The sequence below is a fragment of the Neoarius graeffei genome, chromosome 25, assembly GCF_027579695.1.
Source record: "Neoarius graeffei isolate fNeoGra1 chromosome 25, fNeoGra1.pri, whole genome shotgun sequence".
In the NCBI taxonomy this organism is placed as follows: domain Eukaryota; kingdom Metazoa; phylum Chordata; class Actinopteri; order Siluriformes; family Ariidae; genus Neoarius; species Neoarius graeffei.
In genome coordinates this window covers 40,415,112-40,436,799 of record NC_083593.1, presented here as the reverse complement: position 1 = coordinate 40,436,799, position 21,688 = coordinate 40,415,112, and the positions used below count along the sequence as shown (strand labels likewise).

At 43.3% G+C, this 21,688-nt stretch overlaps 1 protein-coding gene across 2 annotated transcripts; it reads left to right on the top strand.

Annotated features, from left to right (window-relative positions):
* The first annotated feature begins 581 nt into the window (after nt 1-581).
* Nucleotides 582-20,056, top strand: LOC132873863 (zinc finger protein with KRAB and SCAN domains 2-like). 2 transcript variants are annotated; one of them, XM_060909674.1, is made up of 3 exons: nt 582-1,077; nt 8,128-8,277; nt 19,688-20,056. In XM_060909674.1, exons 1-3 carry the CDS (start codon nt 663-665, stop codon nt 19,954-19,956), a joined length of 834 nt encoding a protein of 277 aa, XP_060765657.1. In that variant the 5' UTR covers nt 582-662; the 3' UTR covers nt 19,957-20,056. The 2 variants fall into 2 exon arrangements, with proteins under 2 accessions (XP_060765657.1, XP_060765658.1); XM_060909675.1 differs by having other exon boundaries at nt 8,128-8,270; nt 19,688-19,814.
* The last annotated feature ends 1,632 nt before the right edge of the window (nt 20,057-21,688 follow it).

Here is a 21,688-nt window from a genome sequence, read left to right as displayed (position 1 = left end):
GGTGCCTCGCTCAAGGGCACCTCAGCCCAAGGCCGTCCCATATTAACCCTAACCGCATGTCTTTGGACTGTGGGGGAAACCGGAGCACCCGGAGAAAACCCGCGCGGACACGGGGAGAACATGCAAACTCCACACAGAAAAGCCCTCGCCGGCTGCTGGGTTCGAACCCAGAACCTTCTTGCTAACCACTACACCACCGTGCCACCATCTAGAAGTTAGTCTAGAATTTTTAATTTCCCTGAGGGAACCCTCCCAAAGGGATCAATAAAGTTCTATCTAATCTAATTTAATGATGACATACTATTTATTTATTATTAGTCAATTATGACATAGTATCTCATGAATGACGTTCTCGTTACGACATTTAACAATTCTTTAAATTATTTATTTATTTATTTATTTATTTTCCAGAAAGTGAAAACGGGCTTCCCTTGCGTGTCACGTGTAACATTTTTCCATTTCCTGAAGTACCGGAACTAGCACGAGCCACAAGAAGGCTCCAAAGAGGGAGGCGGGGTTAACAGCGTTGCTCGTTCCTGATTGGTCAGCCAGACCGCATCATATAAAGCGCGACATCATAAACACAAAAACAGACGCCATTTTTTTTTTAAATTTTTTTTTTTTTTTAGAGAAAACATTTCGGAATATGTTTTTTATTGAAAATGGAGAAAACTGAGCCGTGGCACAACAAGGAGACGAAGACGCTGATCGGTATCTGGTCAGAGGATGAGGTGCAGCGGGAGCTGGAGGGGGCTGTGAGGAATCAGAAAGTGTTTCAGAAAATCTCCCAGCGCATGTGGGAACTGGGCTACAACCGCAGCCCGGACCGATGTCGAGTGAAAATCAAAAAGCTTAAACAAGATTACAGAAGACTGAAGGAGTACAACAAGAGGAATGGGTCGAACCGGAAAACAAATCAGTGGTACGACGCGCTGGACGCGGTTCTGGGACGCAGGGCGGAAAATGTCGGCAGGAGCGTCACCGGTACCGCCGAGTCGGCCACCTCGCTGCTGGAGTCGGTGATGAGTTGTAACGGTGTGGAGGACAGGGCAGACACCGACGATGACGTCTTATCAGGTGAAAATAAGACTTAACTGGTCTTACCTAATGCGAGTTTGTGATTTAGTGCGTCTGTATTTGTGAACATTACTTCACTAGATCTGAAAATACAGTTCTGGGGGGGAAAAAAGAAGAAGAAAGAAACCATTTTAACAGTAGCAACCATTAAAAGTGCTTTCTTTATATTTTTTCCCCTCCATAGCTGTATTTCTATCACATACTTGCCAACTTTATGATGCATGGGTGAAATGATAAAAACAGTGGATCCCAATGAATTGCAAACCATTTTAAAAAGAGTTTTTGAATTGTTGATATTCATCTCCTCTCATCATCTCTAGCCGCTTTATCCTGTTCTACAGGGTCGCAGGCAAGCTGGAGCCTATCCCAGCTGACTACGGGCGAAAGGCGGGGTACACCCTGGACAAGTCGCCAGGTCATCACAGGGCTGACACATAGACACAGACAACCATTCACACTCACATTCACACCTACGGTCAATTTAGAGTCACCAGTTAACCTAACCTGCATGTCTTTGGACTGTGGAGGAAACCCATGCGGACACGGGGAGAACATGCAAACTCCGCACAGAAAAGCCTTCGTCGGCCACGGGGCTCGAACCCGGACCTTCTTGCTGTGAGGCGACAGCGCTAACCACTACACCACCGTGCTGCCCTGAAATAATAATCATCTCGTCTCATTATCTCTAGCCGCTTTATCCTGTTCTACAGGGTCGCAGGCAAGCTGGAGCCTATCCCAGCTGACTACGGGCGAAAGGCGGGGTACAACCTGGATAAGCCGCCAAGTCATCACAGGGCTGACACATAGACACAGACAACCATTCACACTCACATTCACACCTACGGTCAATTTAGAGTCACCAGTTAACCTAACCTGCATGTCTTTGGACTGTGGAGGAAACCCATGCGGACACGGGGAGAACATGCAAACTCCGCACAGAAAAGCCCTCGTCGGCCACGGAGCTCGAACCCGGACCTTCTTACTGTGAGGTGACAGTGCTAACCACTACACCACCGTGCTGCCCTGAAATAATACTCGTCTTGAATTTTAATATAACAACAATGAAAGGGAAGTCTTAAATCAGATTTTGAGCTGAAAAATCTCATGCCTGAATATTGTATACATTCAGAGACCCACAAAAAAATAGCACAAGTGATGCATTAAGAAAGAACTTTATTCATCACACACTTCTGAAATTAACCCATCTGAAGCACACATGCACGCGCACACATACCCAGAGCAGTGGGCAGCTATGCTAACAGTGCCCGGGGAGCAGTTGGGAGTTTGGTGCCTTGCTTAAGGGCACCTCAGCCCAAGGCCATCCCATATTAACCTAACCGCATGTCTTTGGACTGTGGGGGAAACCCACGCAGACACGGGGAGAACATGCAAACTCCACACAGAAAGGCCCTCGCTGGCTGCTGGGTTCAAACCCGGAACCTTCTTGCTGTGAGGCAGAGGTGGAAAAACTGGATTGACAAAGTAAAAGTCCTGCTTAGGTTTTCCTTCTGCCTGTGCTCTCAACACAGGTGATTTCACCAATTAGCACATCAACCTGGCTTAGGGGATGTGGTAATTAGGATCTGCTGGTTCATTGAATTGGCTGGAGCAAAAATGTGGCAGGGTTTTTACTTTCTGCACCCAGGTTTTTCCACCTCTGCTGTGAGGTGACCGTGCTAACCATTTACACCACCGTGCCGTCCATGCCTTAGAAGAATGTTTATCATTTCTTAAAATAGTCACAGTGAATGAAAGTATTATTGGATTGCATCAAATGTGTTTTCCTTCTGTAAGCTCATGTAAACATACAGAGAACTATATCATATATCAGTGATTCCCGTGGGAAATTATCCAATTTCACCAATTGTTCCGAAAATTATTTACTTACTGCAAATAATTTGTCTTCAGGGCGGCACGGTGCTGTCGCCTCACAGCAAGAAGGTCCAGGTTCGAGCCCCGTGGCCGGCGAGGGCCTTTCTGTGCGGAGTTTGCATGTTCTCCCCGTGTCTGCGTGGGTTTCCTCCGGGTGCTCCGGTTTCCCCCACAGTCCAAAGACATGCAGGTTAGGTTAACTGGTGACTCTAAATTGACCGTAGGTGTGAATGTGAGTGTGAATGGTTGTCTGTGTCAGCCCTGTGATAACCTGGCGACTTGTCCAGGGTGTACCCCGCCTTTCGCCCGTAGTCAGCTGGGATAGGCTCCAGCTTGCCTGCGACCCTGTAGAACAGGATAAAGCGGCTAGAGATAATGAGATGAGATGAGAATTTGTCTTCATTCGTCTGTGCCAGCGACGTATAGTGATGGGCAGAACAATTAAATACTCTTCTATTAGATGGCAGCAGGTAGCTAATTAACCTGTGTATCTACCTGTTGCCATTCAAACAGTGGCATTAGTAACGCTTCGGGTGTGATAGCGATGAATAAATATTTGAAAAGAAAAAGTACACAATCCAAACTGGGTCCTGGAGAAAATTCTGACCCAGATGAAGGCCCTAGTATGAGTAGAGGTCAGAAGAAAGCAAAAAAAGTGATTTTCCACAACCTGTCTATGCAAGCTGGGCTTATCAAGCATGACTGCTATAAAAACTAAAAAAGGAGAGTGACTGAGACCACTTTTCCACCAAATAAGTTCCAGGGCTGGTTCGGGGCCGGTGCTGGTTCACAACTCGTTCAACTTGCGAGCCAGCTGAGAACCAGTTTGCTTTTCCATAGCTCGCGGTGCTAAGGGAAGCCACGTCATTACGTCGCTGTATACGTCAGTTACGTCGCTATGTTTGCATAAACCTTGGCGCGAATATCAAAGCAAAAACAACACAGAAGAAGCAGCAACAACAATAATATTTTGTTTATTTTTTAATTGTGTGTAGTTATTTTTTGTCTGTGATAAGGGACCACAATGGAAACAAGTTTTTATGCTTTTTTGTGTCATCCCTGCCACACTTGTACCGTTTTTATTGTACGTTTATGGCCAAATAAACAAAACAAAAAATAATGGATGACTTCGCGTTTGTACAGCTGCTGCTTCTCGTCGCTTAAAAATGGCGATCTTTCGCGGTCTTATTGTTGTTGGTCTTAACAACTCTGCCCCCCTGCTGATGTAAGCGGTTCTTTCCTCTGGCCCAGCAGAGAGTTGATGCTAGCCTGGAACCGGTTTTTCTGGCCCCAGAGCCAGTTCTTTGTTAGTGGAAACAGAAAACCCTGTTCCAAACTAAGCACTGGCTCTGAACCAGCCCTGGAACTGCTTTGGTGGAAAAGGGGCATCAGAGCTGTTGAGGAACATCTTCGTGTGTGTTTTTCTTCAATTCCTGCGAGTATGTCAGCTTTGTGTTCAACTAAACAGGCCCAGGTTTCACACTGAGTAAGTAAATTGTGAGTAAATTGAGACTAGATGATCATTATATTTCATTATATATACTTTTTTTTGTGACATTTTTGTTTGGTGGTATGCCGTGGGATTTTTCGAATGTAAAATATGTGCCGTGGCTCAAGAAAGGTTGGGAAACACTGTCATATATAAATAAAATTTTAATAAGATTTGACCAAAATAGTAACAACTCAATTAAATAAATACTGCACTTTCATAGTCCTACTAAAATGCATCTCTCTCACTAAACACTTTCCAACAGAATTTTTAAAAAGCACTAGAAATCCTATCAAAATCCTATCGCAGTGCATCAAAGGAATTTGCTCATTTGCAAACTTTGAAAGTTTTCAAACAAAATTTAAAAATGGCACTATAAATACTACCATACTATCAAAATATACTCCACAAAGAAATTCACTCGAATACAAAATTTTAGTACGACCAAAATACACTCACTAGTAATCTTTCACTTAAAACCTCAAAACTCAAAATCGATCACTTTCCAGATAATTCACTTGTAAACTTTCATTTAAAACTTTCAAACCTAAATTCAAAATAACACTAAGACACGACCACACTATTCAAATACACTCGCCAAACAAATTCCCGGTCATGCAAAATTTCACTAAATACTTTAGAAGTTGTACAGTTTGTTTCTGAAATGGTACGGAAGACTAGTTTAATTTCACACTCAAATTATATTCTGATTTAAGCCACACTACCGTTCAAAAGTTTGGGGTCACCCAGATAATTTTGTGTTTTCCATGAAAAGTCACACTTTTATTTACCACCATAAGTTGTAAAATGGGGCGGCACGGTGGTGTAGCGGTTAGTGCTGTCGCCTCACAGCAAGAAGGTCCTGGGTTTGAGCCCCGGGGCTGGCGAGGGCCTTTCTGTGTGGAGTTTGCATGTTCTCCCCATGTCTGCGTGGGTTTCCTCCGGGTGCTCCGGTTTCCCCCACAGTCCAAAGACATGCAGGTTAGGTTAACTGGTGACTCTAAAATTGACCGTAGGTGTGAATGTGAGTGTGAATGGCTGTCTGTGTCTATGTGTCAGCCCTGTGATGACCTGGCGACTTGTCCAGGGTGTACCCCACCTTTCGCCCATGGTCAGCTGGGATGGGCTCCAGCTTGCCTGCGACCCTGTAGAAGGATAAAGCGACTAGAGATAATGAGATGAGAAGTTGTAAAATGAATAGAAAATATAGTCAAGACATTTTTCTGGCCATTTTGAGCATTTAATCGACCCCACAAATGTGATGCTCCAGAAACTCAATCTGCTCAAAGGAAGGTCAGTTTTATAGCTTCTCTAAAGAGCTCAACTGTTTTCAGCTGTGCTAACATGATTGTACAAGGGTTTTCTAATCATCCATTAGCCTTCTGAGGCAATGAGCAAACACATTGTACCATTAGAACACTGGAGTGATGGTTGCTGGAAATGGGCCTCTATACACCTACAGTGGTGCTTGAAAGTTTGTGAACCCATTAGAATTTTCTGTATTTCTGCATAAATATGACCTGAAACATCATCAGATTTTCACACAAGTCCTAAAAGTAGATAAAGAGAACCCAGTTAAACAGATGAGACAAAAATGTTATACTTGCTCATTTATTTATTGAGGAAAATGATCCAATATTACATATCTGTGAGTGGCAAAAGTATGTGAACCTCTAGGATTAGCAGTTAATTTGAAGGTGAAATTAGAGTCAGGTCTTTTCAATCTATGGGATGACAATCAGGTGTGAGTGGGCCCCCTGTTTTATTTAAAGAACAGGGATCTATCAAAGTCTGATCTTCACAACACATGTTTGTGGAAGTGTATCATGGCACGAACAAAGGAGATTTCTGAGGAGCTCAGAAAAAGCATTGTTGATGCTCATCAGGCTGGAAAAGGTTACAAAACCATCTCTAAAGAGTTTGGACTCCACCAATCCACAGTCAGACAGATTGTGGACAAATGGAGGAAATTCAAGACCATTGTTACCCTCCCCAGGAGTGGTCGACCAACAAAGATCACTCCAAGAGCAAGGCGTGTAATAGTCGGCGAGGTCACAATTTCCGGGGTAACTTCTAAGCAACTGAAGGCCTCTCTCACATTGGCTAATGTTCATGAGTCCACCATCAGGAGAACACTGAACAACAATGGTGTGCATGGCAGGGTTGCAAGGAGAAAGCCACTGCTCTCCAAAAAGAACATTGCTGCTCGTCTGCAGTTTGCTAAAGATCATGTGGACAAGCCAGAAGGCTATTGGAAAAATGTTTTGTGGATGGATGAGACCAAAATAGAAGTTTTTGGTTTAAATGAGAAGCGTTATGTTTGGAGAAAAGAAAACACTGCGTTCCAGCATAAGAACCTTATCCCATCTGTGAAACATAGTGGTGGTAGTATCATGGTTTGGGCCTGTTTTGCTGCATCTGGGCCAGGATGGCTTGCCATCATTGATGGAACAATGAATTCTGAATTATACCAGTGAATTCTAAAGGAAAATGTCAGGACATCTGTCCATGAACTGAATCTCAAGAGAAGGTGGGTCATGCAGCAAGACAACGACCCTAAGCACACAAGTCATTCTACCAAAGAATGGTTAAAGAATAATAAAGTTAATGTTTTAGAATGGCCAAGTCAAAGTCCTGATCTTAATCCAATGGAAATGTTGTGGAAGGACCTGAAGCGAGCAGTTCATGTGAGGAAACCCACCAACATCCCAGAGTGGAAGCTGTTCTGTACGGAAGAATGGGCTAAAATTCCTCCAAGCTGGTGTGCAGGACTGATCAACAGTTACCGGAAACATTTAGTTGCAGTTATTGCTGCACAAGGAGGTCACACCAGATACTGAAAACAAAGGTTCACATACTTTTGCCACTCACAGATATGTAATATTGGATCATTTTCCTCAATAAATAAATGACCAAGTACAATATTTTTGTCTCATTTGTTTAACTGGGTTCTCTTTATCTACTTTTAGGACTTGTGTGAAAACCTGATGATGTTTTAGGTTCTATTTATGCAGAAATATAGAAAATTCTAAAGGGTTCACAAACTTTCAAGCACCACTGTATGTAGATATTGCACCAAAAACCAGACATTTGCAGCTAGAATAGTAATTTACCACATTAGCAATGTATAGAGTGTATTTCTGATTAGTTTAAAGTGATCTTCATTGAAAAGAACAGTGCTTTTCTTTCAAAAATAAGGACATTTCAAAGTGACCCCAAACTTTTGAACGGTAGTGTATCTTTACCTATAAATGTGTAACTGGCTGGTCGAACATTTGCTTATCCATGGAAATTCATTCTCCCATGCAACCTGGTATTTGCATTCATATTTTTGCTATTTGGTTTAGTGGCCATGATGAATGACTGCTTGTAAAAAATGTCGGACAGCCTGGGTGAATCCTACATTACGGAAGCGACTGTTGTTCTGTTCGTTGATTGGTTAAAAATCAGTTGACGTCAGCAGTGTTTCTCATACGATTCTAATTGGACATAATCGGGAGTATTTTTAACTTGGCGGTAGGGATTTCCCCAAACCGGGAGGTTATCCAGTTGTTAACAAATACGATCGGGAGACGGAAGCTAAAATCGGGAGCCTCCCACCAAAATCAGGAGGGTTGGCAAGTATGGTACTGTGTCACTTGTACTTTTAACCTCATAGCTGTAACTCATCCTGTCTTTTTATTCTCCAGTCCGTATTGATAACACAGATGACAGGAGCAGAACCAGGATCAGTTCTCCTGGGCTTCCAGCAACATTACCCCTGTCTCCAGGACTGTCCTCACCTGCGTCCAGTAACATCACAGCCGAAGAACCCCGACCTCACGTCCCCCAGGTCAGAGGTGAGATCAACTTTGTATTTGTATATGTTTGGTTGTAGTACTGTCGCCTCACAGCAAGAAGGTTCTGGGTTCGAGCCTAGCGGCTGCCGAGGGCTGTTCTGTGTGGAGTTTAGCCACTCGAAATTGTCCATAGGTGTGAACGTGTGTGTGGTTGAAAAGAGAACGTCTACAATAATCCAGTCGAAGGCAACGGGAAACCAGTACTGTAATTTTTCCCTATAAACTTTGACGGCCAAAGCCGTCAGAGCGGACCTGCCATCAGGCAGAACATGAAAGAAGAAGAAGCTCTGTTACTTCAACAAAATTGACTTCATGCTGAAATTATAATGAATTTCCTGGTTACACAGTTGTACTTCGTGACTACATAAGACACAGTTGTTTATAATCACGCTATCTGTTATCACCCAAATGAGGATGGGTTCCCTTTTGAGTCTGGTTCCTTTCCAGGTTTCTTCCTCATGTCGTCTGAGGGAGTTTTTCCTTGTCAGCATCGTTACAGACTTGCTCATTAGGGATAAATATATTTATTAGGGATAAAATTAGTGCATGTTTAAAGTCTTTAATTTTCTGTTCAACTGCTTTGCGACACTGTTAAAATGCTGTACAAAAACTTGACTTGATTAAGAACAGAGTTTTATGGATTTTAGAGTTGGCAAAACACATGCCTATCTGACTAATTAGGTTATAGGTTTTTCTTTTTTTTTTTTAAACCAATCAGTTAAAAAAAAAAAAAGGAAAAAAAAAGTTGGGTGTTATGACCAAAATATCATATACCACCATATTTGAGGACATTTCTATGTATCACGCACAGTATTTGGGTTTGTTAACAATTTCTAAGCAAAAAGAGGTAGTGTTGCATTTAAAATGGAAGAAAGAACTGTATTTACTGATGAAAAATAAAAATGAGCATTTTTACAATTGGGTAGCACAGTGGTGTAGTGGTTAGCACTGTCGCCTCACAGCAAGAAGGTTCTGGGTTCAAGCCCAGTGGCCGACAGGGGACTTTGTGTGGAGTTTGCATGTTCTCGTGTCTGCGTGGGTTTCCTCCGGTTTCCCGCACAGTCCAAAGACATGCAGGTTAGGTTAATTGGTGGCTCTAAATTGACCGTAGGTGTGAATGCGAGTGTGAATGGTTGTGTGATGACCTGGCAACTTATCCAGGGTGTACGCCGCCTCTCGCCCATAGTCAGTTGGGATAGGCTCCAGTTTGCCCACAACCCTGCACAGGATAAGCGGCTACGGATGGATGGATGGAATTTTTACAGTTTTAAAGGAACAGTCCACCGTACTTCCATAATGAAATATGCTCTTATCTGAATCGAGACGAGCTGCTCCGTACCTCTCCGAGCTTTGCGCGACCTCCCAGTCAGTCAGACGCAGTCAGACGCGCTGTCACTCCTGTTAGCAATGTAGCTAGGCTCAGCATGGCCAATGGTATTTTTTGGGGCTGTAGTTAGATGCGACCAAACTCTTCCACGTTTTTCCTGTTTACATAGGTTTATATGACCAGTGATATGAAACAAGTTCAGTTACACAAATTGAAACGTAGCGATTTTCTATGCTATGGAAAGTCCGCACTATAATGACAGGCGTACTAACACCTTCTGCGCGCTTCGGCAGCGCATTGATACGGAGCTCAGATATCAATGCGCTGCCGAAGCACGCAGAAGGTGTTAGTACGCCTGTCATTATAGTGCAGACTTTCCATAGCATAGAAAATCGCTACGTTTCAATTTGTGTAACTGAACTTGTTTCATGTCACTGGTCATATAAACCTATGTAAACAGGAAAAACGCGGAAGAGTTTGGTCGCATCTAACTACAGCCCCAAAAAATACCATTGGCCATGCTGAGCCTAGCTACATTGCTAACAGGAGTGACAGCGCGTCTGACTGACTGGGAGGTCGCGCAAAGCTCGGAGAGGTACGGAGCAGCTCGTCTCAATTCAGATAAGAGCATATTTCATTATGGAAGCACGGTGGACTGTTCCTTTAAAGATGCCTTATACAGTAATGAATCCGCTTCATCCAGTCTGAGCTTATAATTATCTGAATAATAATAATAAAAATCAGTTTCTGCTATATTCAAGTATATTGTGTAATGTATAATGGTAACATTGTTATATTGTCATGTTTCCCAGCCCAAATTTAACAATATTAATGTAACTTCTATAATGTAATTGTATAAAAACGCATCACCACAAGCCTGACCGGGATAAAACGGTTAATGAAGATGAAAGAATAAATACGTATACTGCAAGTAGCAGCAACAACACTTTAATACTGTACTTGTCAAGAGAAATCTAGACAACCACATTGGAGAAGAAATCTTCACTGGTCAGTTGCCATCCACCGGCCAGGTCTCCTCTGATCATACAACAGATGGCAACCAGGGAGGGTGAAGGCTAACACATGCTTCCTCTGATGCCCCTTTTCCACCAAAGCAGTTCCAGGGCTGGTTCGGGGCCAGTGCTTAGTTTGGAACCGGGTTTTCTGTTTCCACTGACAAAGAACTGGCTCTGGGGCCAGAAAAACCGGTTCCAGGCTAGCATCAACACTCTGCTGGGCCAGAGGAAAGAACCGCTTACGTCAGCGGGCGGGCAGAGTTGTTAAGACCAACAACAATAACAAGACCGCGAAAGATCACCATTTTTAAGCGACGAGAAGCAGCAGCTGTACAAACGCAAAGTCATCCATTATTATTATTGTTGCTGCTGCTTCTTCCGCGTTGTTTTTGCTTCGATATTCGCGCCAAGGTTTATGCAAACATAGCGATGTAACTGACGTATACAGCGACGTAATGACGTGGCTTCCCTTAGCACTGTGAGCTATGGAAAAGCAAACTGGTTCTCAGCTGGCTCGCAAGTTGAACGAGTTGTGAACCAGCACTGGCCCTGAACCAGCCCTGGAACTGATTTGGTGGAAAAGGGGTATCAGATACACAAAGCCAACCACGTGCATTTTATTTATTTATTTATTTGAACTGCTGCGCAATGAATCATGAACAGGGCAGCATGATGTGCTCCGGGGGAAGAAAGTGCTATCTACCGCCTTCTGCATACATGAGCTTACAGACATCCATGATTGGCTAGTGTCACTGTGATCGACAGGGGAGAGATTGTGATCCTTCCCACCCAGCCAAATTTGCTTTCTTGGCTCAATGACAGGAAACAACTCGGTTGGTTGTGGCATTGCTGAACCTGCACGATTTGAACTAGCAAACTCTGGAAGCTGGGACAAACGCTTTCCTGTTGCATCACTCTGGAGTCCCACAAATGTGTACGTAAAGGCAAAATACATTTTAAACGGAAGTAAAGTGTCCTACACAACAACTTGTGTGCATGTCTCGGATAAATAACTTAAAAACCCTATGGCATTTTTACCAGCCCCAACCCACATCTACGTTTTACTTTAAAATATAATCGTAGCTCAGTCACATAATTCGATCTTATTATTCTTGCATTCGTGTGTGAACCCATTTATCTCCTGCTTAAAGCGTCCTTTATATGGTCATCCATTATAGGGTGTGAAAAATAATGTATGTTTTAGGATCTGACAACATTCATTCAACCCTGTTACCCGAACACATTCACACCTGTGATGTACACTATATTGCCAAAAGTATTTGCTCACCCATCCAAATTATCGGAATCAGGTGTTCCAATCACTTCCATGGCCACAGGTGTATAAAATCAAGCAGCTAGGCATGCAGACTGTTTTTACAGTTTGGAGCGGGCCCCTTCCTCTTCCAACATGACTGTGCACCAGTGCACAAAGCAAGGTCCATAAAGACATGGATGACGGAGTCTGGTGTGGATGAACTTGACTGGCCTGCACAGAGTCCTGACCTCAACCCGATAGAACACCTTTGGGATGAATTAGAGCGGAGACTGAGGGCCCGTTTACACGAGGACGCTGTCGGGTAAAAACGACTAAATATTTTATCGGAAGTGCCTTTCGTCTACACGGGGACGGCGTTTCCGAGGCTGAAAAACGGAAAAAATTGAAAACGCCTTCCAGAGTGGATAAGTTAAAAACAGCCCCCGTTGCATATCCGTCTAAACTACCCAATACGCGAAACTCTGCTCGGATCTGCTCACGTCGGGTACGCGTTTACGTCATACATATGTCATATACTGTACATGCCAGCCCGGGAAGTAAGAAAGTAAGTAAAAAAGTAAGAGCATGTCTGATTACATCGATCCAACGGACCTTCAAGCTGCTCTGGCAGCTTTAATAAACGTCCAGGAGTCCTTCGAACATCTATACCGAATCTGCACATATACCGTTAATGAACAGAGGTGGGTATAGTATGCTCTTACTTTTTTACTTACTTTCTTTCTTACCATAGCCAGAGTAGTCAAAGTTTTCGCGGCGCAGATGTGCAGATCAGACAAGACGGAAGACGTTGCGCATGCGTGCAGACATAGCGGAGGTCTTTCACAGCACCACCTAGCCGCCTGGCATGCACATCCAATTGAATTCCACACATTTATGCGTCACCGTATAGACGCAGATTTCCTCCTTGAAAACGGTCGTGTAGACGCGGAAAAAGGTGAGAACGAAAACGGACTTTTGCGTTTTTGTTTCAGACCGTCCCCGTGTAAAGTGGGCCTGAGAGCCAGGCCTGAGAGCCAGGCCTTCTCGTCCAACATCAGTGTGTGACCTCACAAATGCGCTTCTGGAAGAATGGTCAAAAATTCCCATAAACACACTCCTAAACCTTGTGGACAGCCAACCCCAAAACAGTTGAAGCTGTTCTAGCTGCAAAGGGTGGACCGACGTCATATTGAACCCTATGGATTAGGAATGGGATGTCACTTAAGCTCATATGTGAGTCAAGGCAGGTGAGCGAATACTTTTGGCAATATAGTGTACATGGAATATTCCACATGCTCAACAGGAAGTTGTATCATCTGAATTTCCTAAAAATCACAGGATAAAGAAAAATAATTTCCCTCGTACATTTTTCTGTCTTTCAAATCCTGTGATGCTGACTGATAGAGTTCTTTGAAAGTACCAGCCTGTTACCCGATTACAGATTGAAAGAAGAGAAATGAAGTAATTAAATAAATCCTTAGAACGTCCTTGATGTTCTCATGTCATTGGCAAGGTTGCTCGTTAACCACATTTTTGTCTTTTTTTTCCTTTTTTGCATAGAAATAGGAAAAAAAACACCTCAACCTTCTTATTCATTTAAAGGAGAACTGAAGTCATTTTTAAACTTGCTTTATTTCTTAATTAACGTGTTTATTCAATTACGTTTTCGGTTTTAGTAACCTTATATTGTGACTCGTATTGGCAACTAGTTGCCATTAAATATTGTACTTATCGGCCTATTCGGTTTTTAGCCATGTTGAATTTAGTTCGTTTGGTCCACGGCGGACGTCGCTTATCCGCACGATCTTCACGAGACTTGCGCGAGACTTTGAAACGTCAAGTGTCAGCGCTGCCATTTTGAAAACCGTTTTCCAAACGAAATATTGCACAAAAACGAGTTTAAATGATGATTACTGCCTACTTTTTTCAAACTTTCCTGATTGCTATCAAAACAAACAAAACTTTTGGCTTGATTACGTCAGCATTCGAAAGAGGGCGCGCATCTTTTGACAACGTTGGCAGATGTTGGTCGCTTTGATTTCCGCTGTATGTTTTACTTCCGTCCTACGATGTCTCGCACAGGTCTCGACGAATCTCGTTTACGGCCATTGCTTTGACATATGGGCTGATAGATTACATAGCATATTTCAAACACTCATAATTTGCTATCGCAGTGACAAAATGGCGAATAAAAATACATTCCTATATTTAATAAAATGAGAGAAATAGAATTTTGATTATAAATTTGCCTTCAGTTCTCCTTTAATAGCAAACTGTAGCCAGTGTTATCACCCTCTTTATCTGCTCCTGTTCAGTTCTATTCTTAGGAGGCACGACATTTCATTCCACTGTTATGCAGACGACGGTCAGATCTACCGTATGTCCCTCTTAAAAGGACTGATGCATACCCCGTCAAGCCGTTGCTCAAGTGTCTTGATGACGTAAAGGCCTGGATGGCTCTTAACTTTTTAAATTTTAATGAAAATAAGACGGAGGTGATGGTATTTGGTGGCACCACTGGGGACCCCCCCCCCCCCCCCCCCCCCCCCCCCGTAGATCTGGGAGTCCTTGGCCAATTATATTAAGCCAACCATCACTAACCTAGGGGTTAAAGTGGACGTTGATCTTAAGCTCGACAGTCAGATCAGGGCAGTCGTCAAATCGGGCTTTTTCCAGTTGAGGCAGCTGGCCAAAATAAAGCTAATTCTTTCCAGGCGGCACTTTGAGACCATAATCCATGCCTTTGTCACCACTCGGAGGGATTACTGTAATGCACTTTATATGGGGGTTAGTGGATCTTCCATCGCCCGTCTCCAGATGGTACAAAATGCTCCCGCGCGTCTTTTAATTGGCACACGTAAATATTGAACATATTTCCTCCATTTTAGCCTCACTTCACTGGTTACCCATACAGTTTGATTGATTTATTTTAAAATTATTTTATTTGCTTTTAAATCCCTTAATAGTCTTGCCCCGCCCTACCTCTCCGAGTTGCTACACCACTATACTCCCACCTGCTCTCTCAGGTCAACGGACCAGCTGCTCCTGAGTGTGCCTAAGGCCAAGTTTACATTAGACCATATCTGTCTCGTTTTCTTCGCGGATGCACTGTCCGTTCACATTGAAACCCCGGGAAACGGGAATCCGCCAGAGCCCACGTATTCAATCCAGTTCGTGTCTGGTCCGGTGCTGTGTAAACATTGAGAATACGCAGATATGCTGTGCTGAGCTTTAGCTGACGTCGTCACTGGACAACGTCACTGTGACATCCACCTTCCTGATTCGCTGGCGTTGGGATCTCACACACAGCGGCTCAGTCCCGAATCACTGCTCGTGCGCTTCACTCGCGCGCGCTCTGTGAGCTGCGCAGGGCCGGAGTGCGCACCCTCCAGAGGGCACTCGCTGTTCAGGGCGGAGTGATTTGGAGCGCAGGAGGAAGCGCTGAGCCGCACTGAGGTTTATTTACACATTTCAACCTCCTTCAGGCGCTTAAACTCAGTGAGAACATGAACATCACAGCCAGGTGTGTTTATTTGCTGGAGAAGGTGTTCGCTTGCCATCCTTCCACTTGCAAGTGGTGAGTGACTTGTGCATGCCCGATATGCACTGGGATCATGTGACGTGCCGTCTAATTAGTCATGTGATTAGCGTATCCATGTATTGGCGTTGCTGTGTGCACGCGAATCGTGTATTGGCGTTGCTGTGTGTACGCGAATCGTTTTAAAAACGTTAATCTGATGATCCGCTGATTCGAAATAATGTAAACAGGGCCTAAAACTAATACCCCTTTTCCACCAAATCAGTTCCAGGGCTGGTTCAGGGCCGGTGCTGGTTCACAACTCGTTCAACTTGCGAGCCAGCTGAGAACCAGTTTGCTTTTCCATAGCTCGTGGTGCTAAGGGAAGCCACGTCATTACGTCGCTGTATACGTCAGTTATGTCATTGTATACATCAGTTACGTTGCTACGTTTGCGTAAACCTCGGCGCAAATATCGAAGCAAAAACAACACTGAAGAAGCAGCAACAACAATAATAATAATGGATGACTTCGTGTTTGTACAGCTGCTGCTTCTCGTCGCTTAAAACAACACACACACACACCCCGCTGGCCCAGCAGAGAGTTGGTGCTTGCCTGGAACCGGTTTTTCTGGCCCCAGAGCCAGTTCTTTGTCAGTGGAAACAAAACCCGGTTCCAAACTAAGCACTGGCCCTGAACCAGCCCTGGAACTGCTTTGGTGGAAAAAGGGCATTAGTGGAAACTTCGAGGGGATTGTGCTTTCGCTGTTGCAGCTCCTAAACTGTGGAACAATCTGCCTTTGCACATTAGACGGGCCTCTTCTCTGACTGTTTTTAAATCTCTTCTTAAAACCCATCTCTTCTCCTTGGCTTTTAACACCACGTGAGACGTCGACTTTACTTTATCCGATTTGTTTTTATTATAGGGCTGTTATTTTTATTCTTCTTTAATGACTTTAAAGAAATGAATAAAAATGTATTATGTCTTTTATTTATGTTACTGTACAGCACTTTGGTCCACTGTGGTTGTAAAATGCTTTATAAATAAAGCTGGACGGATGGATCATGAAACCAATTTTAACGTTGACTTTTTTTGCATTGAATAAAATTCTCTCTTTTACGTTCCATGGCGCACGGTGGTGTAGTGGTTAGCTCACAGCAAGAAGGTCCTGGGTTCGAGCCCCGGGGCTGGCGAGGGCCTTTCTGTGCGGAGTTTGCATGTTCTCCCCGTGTCTGCGTGGGTTTCCTCCGGGTGCTCTGGTTTCCCCCACAGTCCAAAGACATGCAGGTTAGGTTAACTGGTGACTCTAAATTGACCGTAGGTGTGAATGTGAGTGTGAATGGTTGTGTGTGTCTATGTGTCAGCCCTGTGATGACCTGGCGACTTGTCCAGGGTGTACCCCGCCTTTCGCCCGTAGTCAGCTGGGATAGGCTCCAGCTTGCCTGCGACCCTGTAGAAGGATAAAGCGGCTAGAGATGATGAGATGAGACGTTCCATGGCTAAGTAGCACGTCAGTTGTGGAAATTACCCACCTTTTACTAAAAAGTTATACTGCAAGTTCTGAATTCTAAGTTCTGCGTGTGTTTTCCTCCCAAGAAATGACGTGAACACATCACTTCATGGCTTACAGTTGTTTTTCCAAATTTGTCGTTCACTCTCTGCAATACCCCACCATCTTGCTTCCTTTTTTCCCCCCTCCTCTTGTTCCTCTTTATTTCGATACTACATTTAAATCAACATGTACAGGTAAAGGATGCGCTGATGAGATTTAGGCCCTGTCCACACGGCAACGGATTCAGGTGAATCTGATAAAATTGTTTATCGTTTCGGCCTGGCGTCCACACGGCACCGGCGTTTTGGGTGCCCCAAAACGAAATCTTTTGAGAACGGGTTCCAGAGTGGAAAGATCTGACAACGGCGCCGTTGCGAAGTCGTCTGGATGAGTAGAACGGATCTGTTTACGATGACGTCACAACCACATGTGCTTCACGCCAGGTAGAAGTGTAACGAACTCGATGCGAGTTGTCAACAAATCCTATAACTTGGTTCATGAAACGCGCTTACAAAATATTTTCACTGTGAATATTTATTATGTAATGGTGCAAAGTGAGAGAGAGAAAGAGAGAGAGAGAGTTAGGGCAGAGTCAATCCCGCCAGCAAAAATAGGGAAAAAAAGGAGCGATCTCACCTCTTCAGATGTTGGTTTAAGTCCTACAATACATTCCTCAAAAAGGGCATAGAAGAACAAATTAATCCATCAACATGTAGCATTCAATTTATTCCAGACCATTAAAGACGCCGCCTTCCGCGTAGAATCATGCGTCATCCTCGCCGCCATATTGGATAGGTCAAAGCGGAGAATAAAGATGCCTCATTCATGTGCTGCGTTTAACTGTACCAACAGGTTTGCCGTCCAAACGAGATCACATGGGATTACCTTTCACAGGTGAGACTGGAAAAAGACTTTTCATTGTATTTGGTCATTATAATGTAATTTTACGAACAGATTTTTCCGACTTTGTGGCTAATATGAAGTCTCGCGCATAATAGTTTATGCGCATGCATCCTTACTTCTTCTATTGTTCTGGTGTCTCCGAAGGGACTGTCTTACAGCGCCCCTAGAGGTGTGGCATGTGTATTGCATCATTTTCAGCAAGCGTTGCGTTGCCATATGGACCTGATATTTTACTGATCCGTTGCCCATGTGGACGTGATATATTTTTAAATAACATCTCGTTGCCGTTGTCGTGTGGATGTAGCCTTATATTCATGTGGTGTTATTTCTGTAAAGTTGTGACGATCTGTCCGCTAATCATCATCATCATCATCATCATCCAGAAGGGAACAGTCGGGGCCTTTGAGGCCTTCAGTGAAGGCCCAAACAGATCAGCATTTCAAATATTGTATTTAATTTCTTTCATTCTTTAAATTGCTTTCATTCTTTAAATTGCTTTCATTCTTTCCTAATTTCATTAGAATTATTCTCTTAAATCTAATTTGGCCTCATTTTCTATCAAATTTGCTTCAGAAATGAAAGGGTTACTGTCCTGAAAACATTAAAATAGAGTTATCCAATGAGTTTTTTTATTATTATTTTTTTGTTGTTGTCTCTAGGCTGAGAAGAGTTTAGAGCCGGCTCACTCATTGGTGAGGACTTCATTGCCGAGACAGAAGGCCATGGCAGTGTATGTTTATGTAGGAAGTGACAGATGAATTAACCAATCAGATTTTGATTTATAGTGGGAGGGACAAAAAATGTATCGCTCTAGGCCTTCTCAAAGACCAACACGAGCTTAATCGTGAGTCGGCTGCATTAGCGCAGCAGTGAAGTCACCTTCCAGCCGGTGTAGTGTTCATCAGTAGTGTTCACGAATGCTAATAAAGCAGTCAAGTCAGTGCTATCGACAGTAAGTAGCACAGGCTAACGACCAAGAAACTAAGGCTACATCCACACGACAACGGCAACGAGATTTTTTTTTTTTTGGCGGGTAAAAAAAAATCGCGTCCACATGGGCAATGGATCAGTAAAATATCAGGTACATATGGCAACGCAGCGCTTGCTGAAAATGATGCAATACACATGCCACACCTCTACGTGCGCTGTAAGACGGTCCCATCGGAGACGCCAGAACAATAGAAGAAGTAGGACGCATGCGCATAAACCCCTTCTTCTGTTGTTGTTACGAATGATGCGCGCGAGAGTGCTGCTTGTTCTAGTCATGTGGTTGTGACGTCATCGTAAACAAATCCGTTCTACTCGTCCAGACGACTTCGCAATGGCGCCGAAACGAGAAAAAATTTTATCGGATTCACCTGAATCCGTTGCCGTGTGGACAGGGCCTAAGATTTCAGTCTTCAGACTCCTCTTCCTCACATGCTCGCCACAGTATTTTTCACTCATACTTAAGTATCCATTTCTCTATGTAATTTACTTCGTTACTTTTAAAATCAACATCGGCGCTACCTGGCAGCCTGCTGCTAATCCCTTGCAAAATCCTTTACCCTGTTTTTTTTTTTTGGGGTGTCTGGCTAAATTTTGGGTGAGCTGAAGTCCCAGCTCTAATAGTAACGGTTCGCTACAGTCGTCGTCATCATTTCTCATCAGAGGTCTTCACCCATACCTTAATATTAAGGTCATGATTTTTGACTTCTGTGGATTTAAGTGGTCAGTGTTCCTCAGATGACTTCTACCTTGATGACTTGCTCTACCTGTTTGCGTAGCTACAGTACTGGCTACGTACACCATTGTGATGGCTCGAACCTATTTATTTATTACATACTCTGTATTTCGCCAGGAAAAAGGAGACGAGGGTACACGAACCACATCGACGCTATGAGAGAGATCGTCCTTATGGCTGAGGATCGTGAAGATAGAAGGCAACGAGTTCAGCAAGAGTTTGAAGAAAGACGACTTCAGGTCCTGCAGGAGTTGGAACACGCAGCTGGGATTCGCGAGGCAGAGTTGATCAACACCCTGACACAGTTTAACCAAGGACTGCTCAGTGTTGTAGGGCAGCTTGTATCGGTCATGGCCAGCAATCACAGCCCTCAACCGCCACCTTAAAACTTTTTTTTTAATTTCCAAAATGGTTTTTCTTTGCGTTGTTATGCAGGACAATTGTTGAATGCAGTTACATGTTTATAATAATAATAATCTTTCAGTACACGCGTTCCAGTGTGTGTTTTTGTTCCACCTGTAAGTATTTGTATCTTTTCATTATGGCTACCATACATTTATTGGCCCTTTATCAGGTACAGCTACCATGAAGATTACTTTAACACATGTTTACTCACTGATCAGACATGATTGAGATGATAATGATTATTTTCAGTCCATGAGTGACTCAGGGTAGTGGGTGTGGTGTTAGTATTGAGGGTATTGGGCGCTTAGGCTCAGCTGCTTTGGATGTATAGGTGTGCAGTCAGAAACTGGGTTTCCATCCTAATTTAGCATAAAATGGAAACAATGTTTTAACAATTTTGACAGAACAATTGCGAATGATCCGTTTCCATTTAGTGATGTGTGATTAAAGCTGGGTTTTCTCCTCTTACAATAGCTATTACAGAGCACTCTTTTTTAATTTCCCCTAGAAAAGTAGCGTTTCCATTTACTCATGCCATATTATGTGACTTAAATGTGGAAAAAAAAAGTGTTTCCATTTTAACTTGGCAAAATATTGCTTTATTGAATCATCTGAGGAAAAACCACCTCATGCGAGCATACTTTTTTTGGCGATATTTCAGTTATGAAATTCATGTGTTTCCATTACTTTTTTTAGCTTGCAATTTCATATTGCAGATTAATAGTAACCTGGCTAGAAGACTCCAGCTTATATTTTTCCATGTACTCTCTGTATTCATCATCCACTACTTTTAATCAGTGTCAGTTTTAGACTACTGACACTCCAACACCACATGCCTGTTAGAGCAGGAAAATGCTAATGTGCAGGATGAGTACTCTAGGATCGACCAGGGTTGGCAACCCGTGAGCTAACCCTCTGGTTGAGAGGGTCGACGACCCATACAACCTCAACGACACTCCTTATGGTTGCTTTTGGTCCACTAGAGGATAAATACCTGAAACCCCCACTAGTCAGACAGAACTGAAGAAGCCTTTCGTATGAGAGGTGAAACGTCTTCAAGGATTTTAAGCAAGTCCAGCTGCCTTCTTTAGCACCCATGGTTTACGATGACCTGGATGATCGAGAATCTTCACAGACGTGGGCTAGCGTAATAGAATTTCTTGGGTGTAATGATGCATTCTGAGTGACAATTGTGCAATAGTGGTATTCTATTAATTATGTAATGCAATTGCACTGTTTGAACACCAGAGGTCCTAATACACCTATCCCACAAAGAACGTTGGTCATTATCTGCACTTGTGAAGTGACCATTAGCCTGGTAGCTCCAGATTACAACGATCAACAAGAATTATATGATTATATGGTCACGCAGCCATGTTATAGTGAACAAAAAGAGCTATTCAGTAGCTTTCAAACAACACACCAGACTCCATGATCTTTCTACAGCCTCTCCCTCTGTACCGAAGAAAGAGGCCATAGAAACCAGCCATTTTAGCCAACTTTGGAGCTCTATTTCTGCTCATAATGTTTCGGTCAAGTCCTCAGGAAAGACACTGTTTAATCAAATTTTTGAGGGAGAATCTGTACATATTTATTTTTAAGATACAGTGGTGCTTGAAAGTTTGTGAACCCTTTAGAATTTTCTATATTTCTGCATAAATATGACCTAAACCATCAGATTTTTACACAAGTCCTAAAAGTAGATAAAGAGAA